This window comes from Zonotrichia leucophrys, chromosome 4 (assembly GCF_028769735.1).
Source record: "Zonotrichia leucophrys gambelii isolate GWCS_2022_RI chromosome 4, RI_Zleu_2.0, whole genome shotgun sequence".
NCBI lineage: Eukaryota > Metazoa > Chordata > Aves > Passeriformes > Passerellidae > Zonotrichia > Zonotrichia leucophrys.
The window spans coordinates 7,349,189-7,371,795 of NC_088173.1; the positions used below are offsets into that span (position 1 = coordinate 7,349,189).

At 36.4% G+C, this 22,607-nt stretch overlaps 1 protein-coding gene across 1 annotated transcript in view; it reads right to left on the reverse strand.

Annotated features, from left to right (window-relative positions):
* The window catches only part of NFXL1 (nuclear transcription factor, X-box binding like 1), a 45,031-nt gene that overhangs the window by 14,564 nt on the left and 7,860 nt on the right, over positions 1 to 22,607 (reverse strand). Inside the window, exons 9-18 of the mRNA XM_064710352.1 lie at positions 22,299 to 22,423; positions 21,359 to 21,481; positions 19,800 to 19,890; positions 16,208 to 16,328; positions 15,420 to 15,576; positions 14,623 to 14,714; positions 14,144 to 14,165; positions 8,147 to 8,287; positions 5,172 to 5,338; positions 4,356 to 4,425 (exon numbers count right to left, since the gene is read on the reverse strand). Of these exons, the coding sequence (XP_064566422.1) occupies positions 4,356 to 4,425; positions 5,172 to 5,338; positions 8,147 to 8,287; positions 14,144 to 14,165; positions 14,623 to 14,714; positions 15,420 to 15,576; positions 16,208 to 16,328; positions 19,800 to 19,890; positions 21,359 to 21,481; positions 22,299 to 22,423 (1,109 nt within the window). The remainder of the gene's footprint in view (positions 1 to 4,355; positions 4,426 to 5,171; positions 5,339 to 8,146; positions 8,288 to 14,143; positions 14,166 to 14,622; positions 14,715 to 15,419; positions 15,577 to 16,207; positions 16,329 to 19,799; positions 19,891 to 21,358; positions 21,482 to 22,298; positions 22,424 to 22,607) is intronic.

Here is a 22,607-nt window from a genome sequence, read left to right on the forward strand (position 1 = left end):
ACCTTGTTTAAGCCTTGTATGCTACCAAGGCGAGACTACAACTCAGAACATGGAATCTAATGGCTGAGTGTCCTCACAACTGACCACAGTCTCTGCAAAACCAATTTGCTACTGCATGGACACTGTCTCCTGGCTCCCTACACAAGAGCATCAGACACAGTAACTCCATCTAGTCTCACCTGCAAGTCACCTCATGCTGGCCAGAATGAGCCATGGCTAGAACCATTACTCCCAGCTCACTCTTCCATAGTAATTAGGCACATACTCATTAATAGTGTCAAAGCCCAGTCGTATCCTAACTAACATGTCAGAGCTGCAAATTCAAGACAGTAACCCTCATCTCATCCTCTAAGTGCTTCTGCAATAAAATTCTTCGACACCATTAGACCAAAATATTTATAGCACAGGAGTATGTTTAATCCAATACTGAAAAGCAAGTGCACATGCTTAAGTTTCCCTGTCAGCTTTTTTCTTGTCCTATATCTCTGTGTGGGGAACTTTCTTCTTACTCCCTCCACTGTAAAAACAACACTAAAAAAATATGAAGAGAAGCTGTGAAATGAATGGCAAAACAACATTTCCCCATGACTGCAGAAAACAAAAGCAATCATTCTGCTGGATAAAAAAAATGTAATAGGAAAGGATTTTTTTTGCTTGTTTTTAAGTGTCAGTACTGAACTACTTGGTGCTCAAAGTGTGTGCCTCCTTTGAGGGGGCACTGTACAAAATCTCTTGTCAACAGCTTCTGGACTAAAGCCCAAATTGGACAGGCTTTATGTTTGATATGGCAAGGCCATTAAAAGAAAGGATTTAATCCACAGCTCTGAAAAAAAAAAAAAAAACAACCAAAAAGTGTCCTACAAATATTTTTTCCATAGGCAGTGCATTTAAGTCTTAACATTATACCCAATGATGATAAACTCTGTCAACACTTACGGAGGTTTAAGTGAACTCCAACAGAAGGCAGTAAACACAACCTGTTAATACACATCTGATAACACAGAAAATAGCCTGGTCCTAAAGAAAATAGCACTTTTGAGCACCGATTCCAAAAGCTAAGTACGAAAGAGAATTTCATCACTTCCAAAGACAAAACTAAATTTTTGCAATCCACATACATTTGCAGTGTGTGTTTGCAGAATTAAATTTTATTTCCAAAATGCTTAATTAGTTCAATGCATTAAAAAAACCCGAAAAATTTATCATAATGGAGTCATGTATTTCACATCAAGACAAAAGCAGAGTGCACAGTAAAACTACAAAGTATGGCTATTTTTTCAAAAAGTACTAACTAAATTGAATAAAGTATTAAATGCCGATTCACAAATACTAACAGGAAAACACAGACAATGAAAACTGATCAACTTAAAATTTCTATGTAAGAATTGTCTCAAAACATCTGCAAGCATGATCATAAGAATTTAATCACCCTGATTAAGAAAAAAATAGAGTTGAATTTCCTTTAACAGGATATCTTGTTATTACTACCAAACAAAAGAATTAACTTTTTAATTAAAATATCTCATATATAACAGCTGTTGCAGCATTAAAGACACTGCTTCTCCCTAAAGCAGAAAGGAAATGTCAGCTGTACTATGCAATGCTGAAAGTTGCTTTTTTAGTTTCATACTGCCATAGCCAAAAGAAAAGCATGGAACTTCTCAATTTTTTCAAGTTTCTGTAGCATTTTTGCAAAGGACCAGACAATATAATTGGTTTTCTTTATCCCCAAATGTACCACGGCAACTGTAAAACAAATGTAGTAGCTGTCCTACCACTGTCTACTAATATTGTCTACTGCAATTTCCATTAACCAAAAACATCTCAAAATTATAACTGCAGTAAAATACTGCATTCTGTTGAACCTAAGTTGCACTATGGTAAGCTAGAAGTGATAGTGTGCACTGATTTATAGGAAAAATCAACTTCACTGAGCTCTGCAAATGACTCGATGTCAGCTCCTGACATGGAATAACAAAATTCTCAAGAAACACTAATTTGAAATTAGTGAGGCTCCAGAACTACACACAAAAACACTCCCAAATTAGTTTTGGGCAGACATTTTAGATCTGCAATCTGTAAATGCTCCAAATTCAGTAGTCACATACATCTTATCTCTGGTCAAGTTGTTTCTAAGTTCTTGTCTCACAAGACAAAGACTTAAAAACAACAAAATGGGCTTGGCCTGTGTTTGCTGGGGAGAGGTGGTGATGGGAATGGCAGGGGGGTGTCTGTTAAGGCTGCTCCTTCAAATTGTGTTTATCAATGATTCCTTTAAAAGAGAACTATCAGTATAATTTGTATTATGATGCAGGTATCTCATTTTCTCAAAGCTGCGGAGATATATTTTGTTTAAAAAACAGAAACAGACAAAACATCCCTAGAACTGTTTGGTATTAAGAGAAATGGAACAGATTTTTTAGACAAAAAATAGTAAAAACCCCAAACAGTACCCATGTAGTTATCAAAGTAGGATCTGAAGAAAGTAGGAAGAATTGTAACACAAAGATATGAACTACCTGAAGCAAGAAGGTACTAATAGCTAATTTCTATATTTCATGAAAGACTGTGAGAGCTAGAGCTAGCATCACAGAAAAGGTAGAACATGCATTTTTCCATCATCAATTACAGTAAAACAATGCTCTGGATAGCAGAAGCCAGAAAAAGCCCTTATTTTCCAAAGCATTTATACGAGTAAGAATTTTAGAGCTGCTTCATAAAACGAATGTAAATTCTGTTGCTGCACTCCTTATTTCACATCCCACCAAACTAAGTAAAAAAGACATCATCTGTGGAACAGGGCAATTCTGAACTGCAAGCTGAAGTTTGGGACCACTGCTAGGTGGATTTTAAATCCCAGACTAAGTCTGGAGAATACGTTCAGAAAAATCACAACAGTTATATTAACCAAAGATGAGCTATGGGAAACAAAAGACTTTGAAGAAGAGCTGAAGTACAGAACATATAGTTCATGATAAGAGACTGCAAGCACTCTTGAAAATACAGAGAAGGAAGTCGCGGAGCAAATAAACTCAAAGTAACAGAGAAGGACATGAAAGGACAAAATTAAGAGATAAATGGACAATTAAGTAATATCTCAAAGTGCTCCCCCAGGAGCTTTCAGACATCCAGATGAGAAAGTTGTGACAGGAACATTCATGTACAGAAAAAAAATCCATCAGATAGGCATCTACAAGGGCAAAAAGCAGAAAAGTATGTACAGAGCACAGCCTTCCTGTTGGGGTTAACCCAATCTTGTCTGAAAAGCAGAGCATCAGACACTGCTGGGAAAGCAGGAGAAATCTTGTAAGTTTTTGTATTTAATCAAAATAATAATAATAAAAAAGTTTTCTAATAAAGACAAGGACTCAAATTTGAAGTTTCTGACACTGGATGAAAATTAAATTCCTGCTTTTCCACTTTACATGTTTTCTAACCCTTCAGGAAATGGAGTAAAGAAAGAGCTGTCACTCTCAGCACAATTAATGGCAACTAAGGAAAAAACATAACACAGTAAGTAACGCAGTGATTTCTGAAAGCACACAAGCACCACACAACTGCAGTACTGGAAGGGACAAGGACAAAGTCCTTTGGCCCATCCCTCACATCCAGGTGTGGGTGACACTGCTGCAAGAGACATCCTGAAACATTTCTAAGCTGCTTCTGATGAAAATTTGCTAGCTTCTCCTGCCCTGTTCCACAAAGTTTATTATTTAAACATAGCATTGAACAGGATTTTTTTATACTGATGCTACTGGCTCATAGTCTAAGTATCATGTAGCAAGGATATTATTGTTCTCTTCTTCACAGCAAACCTTTAGATGCACCCAGATACAGCAGACAGACTAACTGGCTTGTCTTCCATTTTACACTACTTAACATATATTTCACTAATTCACCAGGACATTATTATCTCATCTCATTTATTAAGTACAAAATCCCTTAGCCTCCAGATTGCACAGATAGGGATTCTAAACCTGCACTTACATGAGAATAGCAAGCACAATTCTTATCATTTTTCCTAATCAAACAGCATCTTATCATTTATGAGACATAGATTGATGACTAGTTTTTAAACCATGTAAGAGGACATACTCTTCCACATTCAAGCTCATCTGTGTGTTTAAGCATCCAAGCCATTCGTGCCTTGGAGACAAACCCCTGTCCCTTTAATATTCTCCTCCTAGCTGACAGCAATATATTAATAATTGTCCTTGAAGTACAGTCCACTAACCACCTTCACATCTATTATTTAACATATTCACTTAGACTAAGCTTCTCTAGTTTGCTTGGCCTATATTCACAAAATGCCACATACCCATCAACTGAAGTATTTCTTGGTTAATATGGCTTACCTCTTTTGGACACTGATTTCTGCAGGAAATCAGAAGCTCCTTTTCTTTTACATCAGCACATGTTAGTTTTCTGTAAAAGGAAAGATGTATTTGTGTTAAAAAAAACCCAAACAATTTAAAAACAACAGAAGTCAGTGCAATTAGGGGTGTATATAATTCAGTATATTTCACTGTAAAGAAAAGCGGACTCATTTGTCCACATCCTGAGTGACTAATATAAACTGCCCTGTTTTACAGGCAAACCCACAAAAATTTAGAGGACTTGAGGTACTTTAAAGAAAATTAAGAAAAATATACTTTCATATGATGAATATTTTCAGAACAATCCCCAAGTTTCAATTTATATTTCGTGAAGTCTAGCTTAAAATCTATCCACACACACATGATTTAAAAACTGTACATAAGCAGTTTTTCAATTAAAGCTAGAAATTGAAAGACATTAACTTCAAAGACAAAGACCTTTTAGACTAACTACATTCATTCTAATACTTGTATAAAATTCTTCTTTACATACTCTAAAATAAGCACATATAGAACAAATTTTATGTAGATTACATTATATTTGCATAATTCAAAGGATTATCTGTATTATAAAATCAATTTCTGTTCATGAGATCCATGCATTTATAGCAATTTCAGCAGTAAAAGCAAATAAAATACTTGCAAAATTTAAACAGAAAAAAACATTATCTTAGAAATTATAATCAAGAAAAGTTTTATAAATTGCCGTAAGAGTAGCTCCCATCCCCAGTCACTTCAAATTCTTTCCATTTAATAGCACTGAAATGAAAAGCTGGTTTGTGTTCTGACACTTACAAGCATTCAATGTACAGTACTGATAGTTTGCAGTGACACTTTATTTTAAGCATCTGGAGACATGATGGGCAATCCCCAGGATGACAGGGCAAAACACATCGGTGAGGACAGCCAGCTGGCCGGGGCTTGGTGCACTCCTCTTCACACTGCGAACACTCTGGACCCGCCTAACAAAATTAAAACAAAGTACTAAAGAAAATGCCAAGTATTTGTTTTGTGGGGTGTCATTAATGATCTGTTACATAGAAGGAGGAGTTGGGGTGTTTTTGCTATGAGAATCAAGCTATTCAGTAAGATATTTCACAAGCAAGAGTAATTATTAAAACATGTTTTTTAAGAAAAAAACAGAAATGTCAGTGTTTGTCAGTCAAAGAGAATTCTGTTTTCCCTTCTGGGCTTAAAAGAAGCTCCTTAATATTAGTGCTTTGGAAACTGACCATAATCCCTGTTAATTCTCTAAGGAAAACTGTTCAAAAAATAAGTCATTACATATTCAAAACCAACTTATTCCACTCACCATGTTCTTGTAATGCTTGAGTCATTACATACTACCCTCTAACACAGGGGTGGAAGATTGGTTTGCTTGATTTTAAGAAGCAAACTTTAAGTCATTCCATTTCCATACACATATGAGATTTTGTATAATCTTCCAAAAAGGATTATTAACTTGGGAACATCCTAGGGACTGCCTAAGGTCTTGCTTCTACTCCACAGACTACACAAGTCTCCCAGAGCTGTGATGTCACTCTCACTGCAGGTGATGCGATCACCGGCACAAGGTGATCAACAGCACAGTTTAAATGAAGCTTCATTTCTACTCATATTCTTAGCAACACTTCCAGAACCCCAGTCTGCAACCAAATAGACCCAGACAGATTGACAAGAGTTATCAACTGAACCTACACAACACAATATTTAAGGCCCACTATCACATTCAATGTTTAGTTTCCAAGAAGTCAGCCAAAGGAAAGCAAATTTATTCAGGAATGAAGTTGCAAAAAGCTTCCCCAAAAGGACTTTTCCAACACCAGTGTTCCACTTTATGCTGTTCAAAATAACAGCATAAGAATTTTAAGGTTTTAATAGTTTTTCTCCAGTTCCCTTTCATTCTCCATCTACAGCTGAACAATTTTTGCTGAAGTTTAAAAAGAAACCTTTGTACAATGATTTTTTTACAAATCTTGACTCACAAAAATTCAAATCTAAGAAAAACAACAGCAACTAAAGCCATTTAGAAAACTGTCATATAACATTTAACAGTAGGTAAAAGTAAAGAGCTGGCCTTTCTGCAACATTTTTCTAATACAACATGCAGAACAAACTGAAATTCCAGACAGAAAAATCACTACTCAGACATATAAGCCAGAAATTAAATCAGCCCTGACTACATTTAGTCTACCAAAACAACAGAACAAAAGCTCTAAAGGTCAACACAAACTTGAGTTCATAAGAATTGAAGAAAATTGAGAAATGAGATTTACCCATGCTTTGCAGGTACATAGACTCTCATTCTTCTGAGAATGTACTGCCTCATTCAAAACGGAGCCAGGAATAGTCCTGACCCATTCACATTTTAATTGGCTTAACTGAGGCAGCAGGCAGGCAGCCTCTTATAGCCAGAACTGGGGATGCTTAACTGTCACTCACTGTTTACTCATGTCTCTCTGTGGCTGCACTGTTCCACCAGTTGCACTAACAGCCCATACTCCTCACACAAAATTTCCACAATCATAAATTAATGTGTTACGATATACAGTTATTAAATGACAATACCACCACGTCCAGGACACGAATCCACAGAGATATTATGCTATTTAAGTTCAGTGTAAGCTAGTTAAAATATAACATTCCTGCTTTATACCCAATGCTTCTGTGTTTTCTAAATGCCCAGACTGCCCATGGTGCAACTTTTTCTAAAGGAATGCTTAAAAAAAAACTTGAGAAGCCGTTTTCCTCCAAATCATGACTCTCCCAAACCATACAACATATATATGTGCCTCTAACTGCTCATAACTTGAACAATTTTAGTTTTACACTTTTGTTTCACATTATCTTCAGCAGTTAACACCTGCGACTTAACTGCATAAATGACAGTTTCTAGTAGACACTGATAAATTCATGTTCATATAATCACTTAAAGCAAAAGCATACTGACAGTGGTTCTGTCTAATCACTTGAAGAACACGTAGCTGTGGTTAAAACAACAGCAGTTTTTTCTCTAATACAATGCTTCGTTTATAAAAGACAAAGCACAGAGCTCCATTCATATTTAAGTTTCTAAATGTATACTTAAAATATATTTTTTGCAACTTAGAAAACCAAGCCACACAGGCCTACTGTTCTAGTCTTCATATCTTTGCTACTGCTAATATATTTTTTCTGCTGCTCCAGCATTTCTCTATTCTGACAAGTCTCTGGAGCCTGTCCTTTTCTTACTTTCTTAAAATCTTGATTTTATAAATTCCCACACATGAATACATCATCCCAGTACTTTGAAAAGTCTTCAGCAATTCTGCAACATTTCCAGTGCTTTCCTAAAGGTCTCCCAGCCTCCTCAGCCCATTTAAACTCTCCTCAGTAAATAGCTTCCCCAGTAGATTTCAAGTGCATTTGTATACAGGGATTATCAATAGCTCCCCTGGATATTGACAGCTACTTTTTGTAACTTCAGAAGAGACTTCTCTAGGGTGTTAAATAAAGTTCTGATGAAATCAAAGTAATGTCATCACAAGACAAAGCTATAGAATTTGCAAAAAACACAATATTGTCTGAGGTTTATAGTCTAAGGAAATATAGATTAGCTAACTGGCACAGCATCAATGGGAACAGCACACATGCAAGTCTCCCAGTGGGATCTGGAATAGACCTTTACCTGCCAGCTGTAAATTCCTTATTTTCCAAGTAAAACTGAAGACAATTTCCATATAAAATACAAAAAATACACAAAAACAAAAGCAAACAGGAAATTACCCTACCTTCTTTCCATCTGCACTACTGTTGGATTTAGTAACACGATGACATTCTTTCATACAGGTATGATTCTGACAATCAAGAAGCCGCCCACAAAATCTCTTACATGAGTAGGGATTTGCAGAGTGACATGGTAATGGACTAACCTAAAAGTTAAAAATAAATGAATAAATATATATATACAAGCTTTGCACATATGTAGCCTGTGATATTTATACATTTACACACACAGAGACAGAATTATTACAGAGAAGCTTTGGTTCTCCTTTGAAAAAGAAAAAGCACCAGAGAAATTCTGTTTGATTTTTTAAGTATCATTTGGGTTTCTGTCTACATAACAATGTATCCACACAAATTTGTTTTACACTGACTATAACAGGAAAAAGGCACACTTCATTAAACAAGCTAATTTTTGCAGCATAATTTCCCTTTTTGAAAGATTATTTTACACTCAAATCTTTTAGCACCATTTGCTCCATCTTTCTGAGTTACACTCATGTCTTCTATTAAAGGTTTCTAGGGTGCTTTACTATTATTGCCAAAGACAGTAACAGTTTGCTTGTACAGGACTAATTGTGTTATGGTCAAAATAAATCAAAAATATTTTACAGTCTGAAAACCAGAAAACCTCCAAGCCAGAAATTCTAAAAAGCAAATACTGACTACATCAAATATAACTCCCAGGAAAAGTAAGGAGAAGCAGAAATAGTTCCAGAACAGGACTAAGATTTTAATGTCTTATGTCACATTTGTACTTTCCAATTTGAGGTCAACACTCCAGTTAACAGAACTCTGCAGAAACCTTCAGAGCATCTACTTTAAAGGCATTACTCTTCATTGGTACTGAAGCCAGTGCAAATTCCTAAGTAGGTTACTTGCCTAAAGTTGAATAGTACAAGTCCCTCCATACAAAAGGATTACGGGAAACTCTTGTTAGCATTTTCCAACCATTATATAATACTCATACAAAAAAAAATTAGTTTTCTGTGATGCTGTCAAAAAAATTTATTTTGTTTCTTAATTTCATGTCATTTCTCAGAGAAAAACAAACTATTTGTGATGTTATTACACAAGAGGCTAATGTGACATAACCCACTTTGACTAGACTAAGGGTGTGATTTTATGTTGCAACTGTGGTTGACCGAACTGCTTTGCAGGGTACCCATTCCTTTTCTCTCTTCAAACTCTACAGCTCTCACAGCACTCTCCTACCACTTTGAACAAGTCCTACCACACATCTCTCTTTACAGAAGGATGATTCAAATAATCAAAATGGAAGAAAAAGAATCAATAGAAAAACGTTTCTTGACTTTTGCCAGTGGCCTGGCCATACAAACAGGTGAAAACAGGAAAAGAGAGATGACCCCCAGGGCAGAATGAGGGACAGCCTCCTTTCAGCACTGTCCATGTTATCTTCCCTCAAGCACACAAAGCACAATTTAAATCCACTTGCCTATATAAATTTTTCTGGGCTTCACCCAAAAAATACTACTCCACTACATCACTTCAAAATCCAGTTCATTCACAAGACTTCTGAACTCCCCTGATCATCCTGACTCACCAAGACTGAAGAGAAGTCTGCATGGCAAGCTGAACATCAAGCATGGCATACACAGGAGAAAACCTTGAGGCTGTGTCAGAGCTGAAGCTCATGCTGGCTGAAGCACCAATACAACAACCACACCTGGTCCCTACTGCCCCGTGCAAACACCCTGCTCTGTCTCTGATGGATGCTTCTGGTGACAAAAGGAAAAGCCAGCAAGCAGTGGGTCTGAAGCAGAGAATAGTACCCTACCCAGAATGCACTTAGCAATCACCAAAGGTTTTGATGTTCCTCATATCCCACCCCTTCACATCCTACTCCATCTCCCTCCCCAGAGCACAACATCCTTTCAGTAGCAATGTAAGTAGTCAAAGGATTACAAGATTAAAGAAGGAAAAAAAAGATGTATTAATCATTACATTCCACCCACTTCTCTACCTTTCCTTGCTCTCCCATTGCCACTCAGATTTTGATGACTATGCTTCTGTCCATGGCTCAGACAGTGACACCAGACCAGGGCAACAACAGCAATTAGCTCCAGCTGTTCCATAATGCTGGTGAGACTTCTTTTACCAGCAGTTAGTCTTCTACCAGATAAGGACACAACCCCTGGCTCCAGTTACAGCCAAGCACTTAGGCAGAATTGGAGCATCCCTCCCAGGAGCATTGCTCAAGCACACAGATGAGGAGCACTGTTAAACAAAGGCAGACTGGTGAAGCACACAAGTCAGCCAGGCAACAATGGCAGCTTTCAGAGGTCTAACTAGAGGGAACATTCCAGCCCTCTGGCTGCATCCAGCAGAGCTTCAGCTTGAGCTCAGTAAGACACGACAACCTCCTGGAATCAACAGACACCGTAGCCAAAAATTGAAAATTTTCAATTAATTTCAGCCTATATTATTTTTTTCTCCATTTCTCTGCTGTGGATCTAAGCAATAAATCCAGCTGAGAAAGTAAATTTTTACTTCCTACAGTAGGAATGAGTTTCTGAAATGCTTAAATGAGGGCTGGAATTCTTAATACAAAGACAAACATCAAAGTAGCCACAAATTCCAGGAGGCTGATGAGCTGAAGAATGAAGAAGGCAGATGAGAACCATACGTATTTTATGAAAGCTGAATGGGAAAGAAAGAAAGAAAAAAAGAAGGCAACATTTTCAGACTACAGGTCTTCCACAGGACAAGGAAAGGAAAGAAAGAAAAGAAACACATGACAACTTTCAAAAGCTTTCCAGGAAATCTCCCAGATGCATAAAAGTGATTAACACATAAATCAATTAGAATATGAAAACAGAAATCAACAGGGCAAGGAAATTCTGGAAACCTTTATAAGGTGTTTAGCCATACATACAAACTCATCAAGTTTCATATTGAATTTTACCTAGAGGCAGAGTAATGGTCTTCGTCCTACGAAAAAACCAGAACTAAAACCCACTCAGAATATTAAAACATACCATTAAATTCCTATCTAAAGAAAAAAGAAACACCCAAGAAGGAAGAGTTCAATGACATGCCCAGCCTGATACAGGATATTTAGAAGGAAGCAGAACCAGAGTGTTTTCCTTCCTCTAGAACATTTAATGAAATTAGGCAACTAGAAGAAAATCACACACAGCAGATAAATTCATATCTTAGTCACTAAATATTTCCTTCTTTGTCATCATTTACCTTGTATGACCTTTAATGTATGTTTCCCATCAAAAAGAGATTTAGAATAACTTGATTTTAAAAGATTTTAAAAGAGCATATGTGTACTACTGCTATGAAATTCCAATGTATATAACAGTTAAGAAAAGTCAGAACATCAAGATTTCTTTTTTGGGATGGCATCAGCTGTTGATAGGTGATTTTTCTGACACACAACCTGAAACAAAATTGAGAGCTACTTTTAAGAGCCTACAAATGGAAGAATGATGAGTTATTTGTTTTTATAAATATATGTAAAATTATTTAAGAGAAGGCTGTAGACTTCAGCTAAAAGAAATGTTCTTTTAGCTTAAACATCATGTAGAATCATACTTCCACTAAGAACAGATTTTATAAAATTACATCATGTGAAAAGTAATTTTAAGTCTGTTCTTAATTTATAAATTGCTTGTTCTAAATGCCAGAACATGTAAGAGCTCAAACTAAATCAATCCCTTAAAAATACTTCCTAAATACCAAATAGAAATAAAAAAAACAACCCCATACACAACCTTCCCAATGAGCAACCAACTCCAAATATACACAAATTAAAATTACTGTCCAAATATTAAAAAATTCGACAGTAGATTTGCTTGTTATACAAGTCCTAAGGTGTTTGCTTTTATTCTCTGTTCTACACATTGTCAGTAGGCATCCTGATAAATCACAAGAAGACTTTACAGCCTGCTTCATTCCTAGTTTCTTTCTTTTTTATCTCTTTCATTATAGGAGGTATAACAATAGTCCAACATAAGTAGTAGCACAGTACAGCAAAAAGCACCTATTCACAGCAAAAGTTTGCTTAAGAAAATTGCTACTACTATTTCTGTCACTTGTGAACAGCCCACATTTCCCACTGAAAATCCCCTCAGGACCTGGACCCTTCTAGTGGAGGGAAGCATTCATAAATAAATATGTTTTCTCTTATTAACAAAAGTAAATTGATTTGAGCTGAGATTATTTGTTAGGAAAACAACGTGGCTGTAAAACAGTGAACAGACACTACATTTTTTTTTTCCTTTCCAGAGATCTCAGAGCAACACAAAAATGTAAAATGAACACAAAATCCACTGCAAACAAAATACACTTCGTATGCATATTAATGACTCATTCTTTTCCATAACTTCCACCAAAATCTCAAAGAGGAGACAATTTCACTCGAGGAACTGCTGCTCTTCAGCAGGAAGGCAGCACCGCCCTCTGCGGGCTGACAGAAGTCACAGTTCATCTAGAGCACCACGGAGCATCAAAAACTCTAAATCATTAAAGTCAGCTGTAGCCTCACAGGGATTTGTCCTCATTGTCTATGCAAATCCATATATAAAACATGACCCAAAGCCACTGGATAATTTTGCCAAGACTAGTATGCAACAGAAACTGAATTTTTTTTAAATTATTCTGAAACAAGTAGTAATAAGTATGTAGTAATTGTTACTATGTTCTCTATTAAGTGTAGCAATACTGTCCTTCTGCTGTGAGGAAGGACAAACTTCACAGTCATGTACATCTCAACAGGACCAAATCCTTTTACACTGTCTAGACCACGTTCTAGACTGGGTCTATTGACCACAGCTTGCATTTTGTTTAACATAAATTCATGGAAGCTTGGATGAGATTCGGGATGTCCTATCAAAAATCATGTCACTGACTCAATAAAAAACTGGCTGATACACATATTAAGTTTTACTGTGGAAAAACAAAGCAAAGCCCATCTGTTTCAGCAACAAACAGACAAGCACTGTTGATCTTTTCATCCACTTTCAGGACAAGCTTTTCTTCAGCAACCATCAAGCTGCAAAACAGCTCGATGGAAAAGCTGCATTCACGGCCTGGCTGGGTTAGGAACGTGCTGCCCCAACACACTGCAGCTACATGGACACTGGTGACAACATTTGAAGATGTCACCAAAACACAATCGAGGCACCATTACAACACACATCAAAACATTATTAATACAGGTCAAAGAAAAAAAAAAAAAAAAGAGGTATCTTCAATATTTTTGTATTTATTTAGTGTTTTCTACAATTTTTTACTTAAAATGATCCTCGGGTTTTTTTTAATATAGTTAGTCAGGCTTTGATGCTGAATTTATACCAGACATAACAGTAGACAAAGCCATAACTGCAAAATGTTTTTTTTCAAATTACTTTAGCAATCATCTTCTGAAATCAAGAAAAGATACTTGACCTTACATTTTGTAACTTTTAGAAATTATTGTGAATCATGAAAACCGCTACCAAGTTTCAATTAGATTCTCTTCTCATGTAAGCCAAAAGAGACAGCAACTCCACCTAGAACTAGAGAAGGCTACACACCAGAAAAATAAGTTATTAACTAACATTAAAGAAGTTTCCACTCTGCTGTCTGATTTCATCCATGTGTGCTTAGATCCAAGTCACATGAGAATTTTCCTGTAGGACATTATATTCCTAATCCTTTTAAAATATACACAGTAGTTCACAGAACTAAACAGTGTGTGACAGAGAGAGAATATTAACTATAGAATGAGGGGGGAAAAACATAAATATTTAATAAGAATACCACCAAAAAATATTTAAACACAATTTAAACACCTGCAAAAAAACACAAGGAGCTACATAAATCATGAGTTTAAATTTCTGTCCATGAATATGTAAGCTGTTGTGTTAAAGTAAGTGATTGGTTTAAAAATATGTATTAAAAATCTACTAATTTTTTAATGTCTTTTGTTTTCCAGACTTACAAAGTAAGATAACTGCCATATTTCACTTCACAGGGCAGTTTCCATGACTCACCTCATGCTGTCCAAGACACTCCCTGTTAAAAAATAAAAAAATTAGAGATTAGAAAATGCCTATTTCTTTTGGGGACTTCAAACAGTGACAGTGCTTTCACACAAAAATTAGTGCAATCTATTTTTTAAAACTGCAAACTAAGAAAATCACCCATCTATGCAGCTCAATGCCTCCTCCTTTTCAACAGTTGTTTGGATTGCTGTGTTTTATAATGAAAATCTCAAAATTTGTTTCATTGCAAATTAATTGTAGTTGTATATGAAATCAGTTACTTTTTAGAAAGTAACCTGCTTTTGTTCCAAATAGCATCTTCTTTTTCTCTACTAATACATCATATTTTTCAGTTATTTCAGAGGTCTAGCCCGAAGAACAGTTATTTTTTAAAAAATATCCCTGATAACTTCTTGGACACAAAATAATTACCTTCCATATAAAACCTCCTTTTTTAATTTGCCTTTTTTTTTTATTTTACTACTTACACTGGTATAGGAACCTCACAGGGAGGGCACGGGAGTGCAGTCTGAATGAAGGCTGGCTCAGATGGCTGTTCCCAAGGCCCTGCAGACTGATGCTGAGAGCAAAAGACACCAGCTGAACACAAAACATAAATGGAACTATCTACCTGACCATAAATAAATGTACAATCTAAAGCCTTTCCAATTCTAAGAAATTCACTTTCTATTAACTAGCTTTTTACTAATGGAAATCTCCACATCCCATATAGAAAAAATAATTACAGTTTTATCCTTAGCCTGGTTAGGGATAGAAAAATTAAGTCCTGTGGCTCCTAGTGCTAAAAATTAAGCACAAAGCCAAATGAAAAAGACCAGTAAAACAGTTAATAAAGGTAAACATATTTCAACTAGTAAGCTACTTCAATTACCACCATGCAGTGCATAACACATGTTATGTTAAAAACTGCCAATTTCTGACCTCTAACTTGTGCAAAATTTGATGGTTTTGTAAATACCAGACTTAATTTTTTTTTGTTCTTTTATTAAAAGCAATTGCTTAAAGCTGAAATTAAATGTTTTTAATACAACTCCAACAGGAATCTTATCATTTTCTGAGCAACTCAATTATGTATTACAAAATTAGCTAGATTGCAACAAAGGAGCTAAAACCACTTAGCATCATGCTGAGCAGTATGCCTACCCTCTGTGCTTGATTATGTGTTTACTCTGAACTCCAAAAGCCCCAAAACAGAAGATTCAGGTCAAACTGATGCTCATTGTTCCAAACACAAATAATGCACCATTTTTCACTGTTTACTTACTGAGCCTGTTTGCTTCACTAGTGCCTCATCATGGCAGGGAACAGGGCACAAATGGCCACAGGTTAAGGTTTTCTGGCAGGGCTGGCGACACGGAGGGCACCTCCCAAAGTGACAGTAGTGTTTCTCCTGGGTAGGATGGTGACAGGTAGGTGGCCGACTGAAGTAAAATCCAAGAATGAATCAATTAGACAGCAGGAAATACAAAGTTACAGTCACTGGGCAAGTATGTTCAACATAAAAAGAACTGAAATGAAAAAGCTGTTGGTGTTTTTTGTGAATTAGTTTACTTTTCATCTTCAGCGGGTTGTTAACCTTACAATAAAATCAGAGAGGAATTCTAAATAAAATATCAGAGTTGATTTACATATTCAAACAGCTGTTTCAATCCTAATTCTACTCTGCACTACATAATCTTGCTACATCCCAGCAGAAAATATTCTTTTTCTTTTGCTACTTTTCTAGATAAACCGCCTCACTGAGGTACTTCAAAACATACCAGAGGAGACTTGAAGAAATGAGCTGGTCTACTGAGTTGGAAGAGCTTGGTGAGACAGAACCTCGCCCATGAAGCAGGCAAGCTGCTCATGAAACCTCTGTGTCAGAGAGGTATCTGATAGGAGACATTATTGCTAATCTCCACCTGCACAGTCAGGGATTCAGAAGACTAAGTAAAAACTGTAATCAGATAATGAACAAATTTTGCCTTTCACAGTATATTTTACCATTTTCTTTAAGAACACTTTAAACTCCACTAAAGAACAGGAAACAGACCCACTTTCTATACTGACCTGCACAGCTGCTTGCACTTGGGAGGTTTGATGGTGCGCTCTCTGCCACAGGGCACTTTGATGACAGTTCTTCCACAATTGCATTTCACATCTACAGTCTCCGGACATGGATTACAACTACCTAAAAATAAATATATTAACAATGTGAAAGGCAAGTCAGAAATAACCCCTTTATCACATTTATAAAAGGAACCCAGTTATTTGGATCACACAACACTTAGGTGTTTTCAATTTGTATTTCAGTCTTACTTACCTATGAAGAAATGTCATCTTTCATCTAAATTCAAATAGGGACACTGAAAAACCAGTACAATAAAGTTTTGCAGATTTAGTATGATATTCATGTTCAGCCCATGTATAATGAATGCTTCTTCCTTGACAACATCTTCCATCTCTATAAAGTTAATAATCTGATGCATTTTAAAAACTGTATCTGTAAAAGATCTATGTTTTAATTCATAAATCTCCCACACCATTTCTTCACCAAGTGACAACTGCTAAGTTTTATTATTGAGTAATTTAACAGCACGAATATGAATCTGCTAAAACAGCAAAGATGTGAGATTTTAGCTTACTAATCATGTTGCATTCTGAAGCTTCAAAGAAAACAAATGAAGAAATTTACAGCAAAAAATTTTAAGCAATTCTGACTTGTTAGCAGGATCTGAAAAGCAGCATTTCAAGAAGCAGATATCTCACTGGCAAAAGGCTGCTGAAGAGAAAAGGATGGAAGCACTACAGTCTTCATATTGCAAAGTAAATTAAATAAGACTGTAGTGTTCGGCATGCACAGAAATATGGAATCATTTGGGCTGGAAGAGATCTTAAAGATTATTTAGATCCAACCCCTCTGCCATGGGCAGGGACACATTTCACTAGACTACACTGCTCACAGTCCCTCCCTCAAAACACTGCCAGGGATGGAGCATCCAAAAATCCTCTGGACAACCAGTTCCAATGCCTCACCACTCTCACAGTAAAAAATCTCTTCCTAATCTAACCTAATCTAATCTAATCATATTCTCTTTTCACCGAAAGAATTGTCCTGCCCCTTGTCCAGCCACTGCCTGTCCTTGTAAAAAGTCCCTCTCCATCTTTCTTGTAGGCTGCCTTAGGGACTGGAAGGCTGCCAGTCTCCTCCAGGTTTAACAACCCAAATTCTCTCACCCTTTCCTCACAGGAGAGGTGCCCATACCTCTCACCACCTTAGCGGCCCTTCTCTGGACTCTCTCCAACAGGTCCATGTCCTTCCTGTGCTGGGACCCGAGAGCTGGATGCAATGTTTCATGTGGGGTCTCACCAGAGCAGAGGGGCAGAATCCCCTCCCTCCCCTGCTGCCCACGGGGCTCTGAATGCAGCCCAGGGCACCTTTGGCTCTCTGGGCTTGGAGTGCCCATGGCTGGGTCATGTCCAGCCTCTCACAGCACCCCCAAGACCCTCTCAGCAGGGCTGCTCTGGATCTGTTCATCCCTCAGCCTATGTTGATACCAGGGATTGCCCCAACCCTGGGGTGCAGCACCTTGCACCTGGTTGGTAAACATCATGAGATTCCAAGGGCCCCCTTCTGAAGTTTGTCCAGCTACTTTTGCAAAATAAACCGAAGGTCTAAAGCTATAGTGCCCAGAGTGGCTAATATGTCTACAATTCACTTAAATATTCTGTTAAGGAAGACAACTGGCAATATTCTCAAAAATACAGAAAGGCAGAGATCAGAGATTCAGAGAGCCTGAAGGTAAGGTGAGAGCACACTGTTCTCAAATCAAGCGTTATAATGTACTACAGTAGAAAACAAAACATTTCTGGCAACACACTGTAAATTTCAGCAGGCACAATAAATATTTAAGAAAAGAAGGAAAAAAAAAAAAACAAAAACAAAAACACGAACAGAATAGATTAAGTTACCTTTTTCCAGGGACTCCTGCTAAAGGCCAAGTGTTTATTATCACCAACCTCTAAAAATTCTGAGATTTGATGCCTTTTAAAGGACCCCATCTGGGAAGTTATTTTCTATGAGGCATTATTTCCTTTAATATCAGTGGTCACTGCAATCTGACAGCTCATAGGAAAATTACCCTGACCTGGTATTATATACTAAAGATAAAAAAATTAATCATAACTTTCAGTAGCTATTAAAATATTGGTATATAGGGAGAAACATATATAAATATTTTTATATTAAAATAATTGCCTTTATTAGGAATACTTACATTTATGAAGATATTACAAACTGTACAAGATTGTATTTTGTTAAAACACAGAATTTAGAAAAGAAAATAAATGTATCATCTGGTATCATTAGCGATTACCTTCATTATATGCAACTTTAGTGAGTAAATAGACAATTATGTTCTTTTGGTAAGTTATTCTTCAAAGTGTATATATTTGTTATTTACATTCTCAAGGATCACTTTTGTTTTCTTACAGACATTGCTTTATTGTTTTCATGTTAATTACTAGAAATCTTTGTCACTTTTAGCCAGCAGCACCAAATACAATCATTCAACATAAAAGCTTATCCCATAATACAGCATAAGCTCTTGAGTTTTCCAATCAGAATTTTATTTTAGAATTTAGTTATCAACCAAACTAACGTGGAAAAGCAATGTTACCAGTTTTCTTCTGACAGTACACCAAAAAAATTACATATTTCCAAGATTTTAGAGAGGTACAGGGGATGGAGAAGAAAGGGAAGGGAAAGAGAATAGGGGGCACAGTATACAGAGAAAAACCAAACTACTAGTTTATTGTGACAGATTTAATAGCAAGTTAACAGGTACAACTACCACATTTACCTATCCTCTTCTCCTAAGAGTCACTGCCTCAGAAGGAAGACTGGCTAAACAAGTTGTGATTTATTTCCTGAGTCATTGCAATTTATACTTCAGAATACTAAGGAAAATTACAGAGGCTGCTTGGCTGCTGTTTCAGCAGGGCAGCAGCTTCTGTGGGGAAAATTGCTGAGAGGGCAGACAATTTTCCAGTCATTCCAATTTAACCCCCTACCAAGCAAATGTCCAAGCAATCTGCCAGGTAATTTTGCCCATTTCCAGCATCTTTCTAACCAAGGTCACTGGATTCCGAAGCAAACTTTTTTGTTATCCTTCTCAGTCAGTAACAAGTTCTTATTTTCTTTTACCAGTAGGATACCGATATATATTCAAATTCCATCATATTTTTTTCTTCATTTTAAGCCCACTTGTACCACATGTTGCATTCTAGGATTTTTTAAAACTGTCCAGACTCAATCAGCAGCAGTCATTTCTTGTATGCATTTGGACTTTGTTATGCAGATTCAGTGAACAGAATTATTGAGCAAAGGAAGTCAAGCCATGGCTTTTGTATTACACCATTGGAAAGAAGACAGGAGCATTTTTAGAGGAAAAGTATTAAGCAAAATCACCACATAAAAATTCAGGTTGCCACTATGTCCTTAAGTTCTAATCAGCACTTTCAAACACACTGCCCCCACAAAAAGCCCACATGCAACAATGGAGAGAATTTATTAAGCACTACACACAGTCATATAAGCATGAAATTTGGCAAAAAAATAAGCAATATTCCATCACTACAGGGATTCTTCACCTGATCTTACCTCTGTGGCAGCCTGAAGGGCATTTGTGATTTCTGCAGCCGAGAGTCCGCCCGCAGACTTGATCACAAGGTGGACAGTTTCCAGAACAGCACTATTAAAAAAAGCCCCATGAAATCTAATAACTGGACACTAACATTTTTGGTGTACACTTTCCCTCGTCTACTATCTCATTTTTTCAACACTTATTTAAAAAAAAAAGACTGTAATTTAGTCAAATTTCCTCAAACCCATTCCAGAAAAAAGGTTACCTGTGAAGTGGTTTAAAAAAAATTATTACAAAATAACAAGAGAACACATTTTAATGCATCATTTCAACACATTAAAAAGGCAGAGGGCTTCAAAAAAGCATAAAGCTCAAAATATTATAATATTTTAATCACAAATAATTTCAGAAGATAGGACATCTAACAGTTCACCTCATTATTCTGCAATTTCTTCCACTTTTATGCTCTATTGTCCCCAGCACAAAAACGTTGTTAACCATTTTTTTATACACCCTTTACCTTTGTAGTAAAGGCAGATAGTTTCAAGACCAGTTATTTATTTTCTATTCTTAAATCACTAACATGAAAGAATCAAAAAATTTCATAAAATCATCACATCAGTGAATGTTGTATCAGGAGAGAACATCACCTTTTCTATTAACTTGAAAAGTACCTTCCAACAAGAAACCTCGATTTTCCACCATGGAGGTGTCAACATTGCATTTACTTGTTTTGTAATCTTTTTACATAAAATAAATTTACCACAACAATAATATTCAAAAATACTTAAGAGTTAAACTGTATTTTTTCATGCCTGTTTGTGGTAAGTAGTCCAATTTTCCCAAAGTATTAATTCAAAACTAGGAGGCAACTTTCAGGCTCTCTTGAATTAATAAACTGAAAAGATATTTCTGATACTTTTGACTTATATATAAGTAAATAGACTTTATATATATAAATAAAGTTATTTATTTATATTATAAAATTATTTATATTAAATATTATTATATAATATTATATATTATTTATATTATTTTTATTTATATTAAAATATTATTATATTATATTATTTATATATATATAAATAAATAAAATAAGACTTTATATATATAAATAAGAAGTGAAACAAATCTCCAATTCCCAACTGTCAGACCACTGCTGCTTGCACTGCTGTGTATGTGGGATGGAATGCTGGGCTGTGAAAAATAAAGAGCGTGTCCCTGACAAAATTTTAAGTGTTTAAGTCCCTACAAAGCAGGGAAATAAATTGATTTAACTGCTGCAGAAAGCATAAAGCATCAGTGACTACTCAAAAACCTGACAGCAAAACTGCCTTCAGGAACTGTAGAGTTGTCAAAATCCCCTCCCTGCTTATAAGGCCAGTGAGTGTTACTTGATGTCATCCTTTTCAGAGAATTCTGGTACATTGAAAACTAATTTCAGTGACATGGAAGAAAATTCCTCTTGCTACACAGTAACATGAGGTGGAGCAACAAGTTGATGTGGTTTTATCTAGACTTTTTTCACAAGTCAGCTAAACAATGCATTTGAGACTGATCACGTCTGGGCTCTTACCTTCCTGCGGCACTGGTGCTTCTGGCAGTCGCGGATTTTGGTGCACTTGGTTTCACACAGGTATGGCTTATGGCACGGCATGCGCTTGGTGTGCTTCCCACAGCGACACTGCTTTTCAACCTCCTGGGCACCAGCACAGGCAAAAAAAGCAGGGTGTTTTTCATATAAGAGAAAAAAAAAGGAAAATAAAATGTTCTACTACTATCTGTAAAGGAAAGTTCGAGGAAAAGTAGCATTACACTGCATACACAAGGCAAGCGTGTCCTGCAAGTTGATAAGTGTAACCGCAAAACAAATTACTACAAGAAAGTACCTCTCCTGCACATGAAAGTAGATTCACCCCTAGTGTATACAGATAATTTAAGAAGTAGATGAGCAGGTTTATCTGACCTTCATCATGGCTGTCAAGTGATGATTACTATCACCTAGACTTTGTAGCCAAAGCTGATTCAGGAAGAGACAGCTGAGACCTGACAGAGCAATGGCTTTGTAGGCCAGACCACAGAAGCTCCAGAGATATCTAGAGCACAGTAAATTTCTTACTGTTAATTTTCTTACAAAGAAGAAAATAGTGTTATGTTATACCGTCTTCCATCACACTAATGAAGGAATATCATAGAAAGACAAAGCCAGAAGAAAGCTAGAAAAGATGGGGGGGAAATTGTGTTTTAGGGCATAATAATTAAAAAAAAAACAAACAAAACCAAGCTAAAGCAATACACTCATCCACAGGTGCAGGCTCAACTCAATACAGTGCTCAACGACTTACTCAGAGTTGTGTTGGGGTGGGAGGGGAATAATGAAAGAACATGTTGTTTTTAATAAACGAGTGACAGATTTTGTGGTACATATGATTTCATTTCCTCAGGTGACTTGCACTGTTCCAGGCACATAGTTGAAGAGCCCAAACAAAATGTGAACTGGACAAAGTAAGACTAACCTGTCTGCATATTTCACAGGGACCCCGATGACAGCGCTGTGAACATTTATGGATGCCACATTCCAGAACTTTGTCACAACTATCACCACAGGTGGGCACATCTTCTGTACAAGGCAATGTGAACTCTAGATGAAGAGAGAAAAGTAGAAGTAAACATTTAGGAAACAAAAAAAAAGCCAAAATATTTAGGAAAAAAATGCAATGTATAGTAAGTTCAAATGACAGTTGTCTTGTTTTTTTCAAAGCTTCCTTCGATTTACTTAGTTATTCACATCAAAAATTAAACGCCTGGTGCTAAATAAAGCTTTG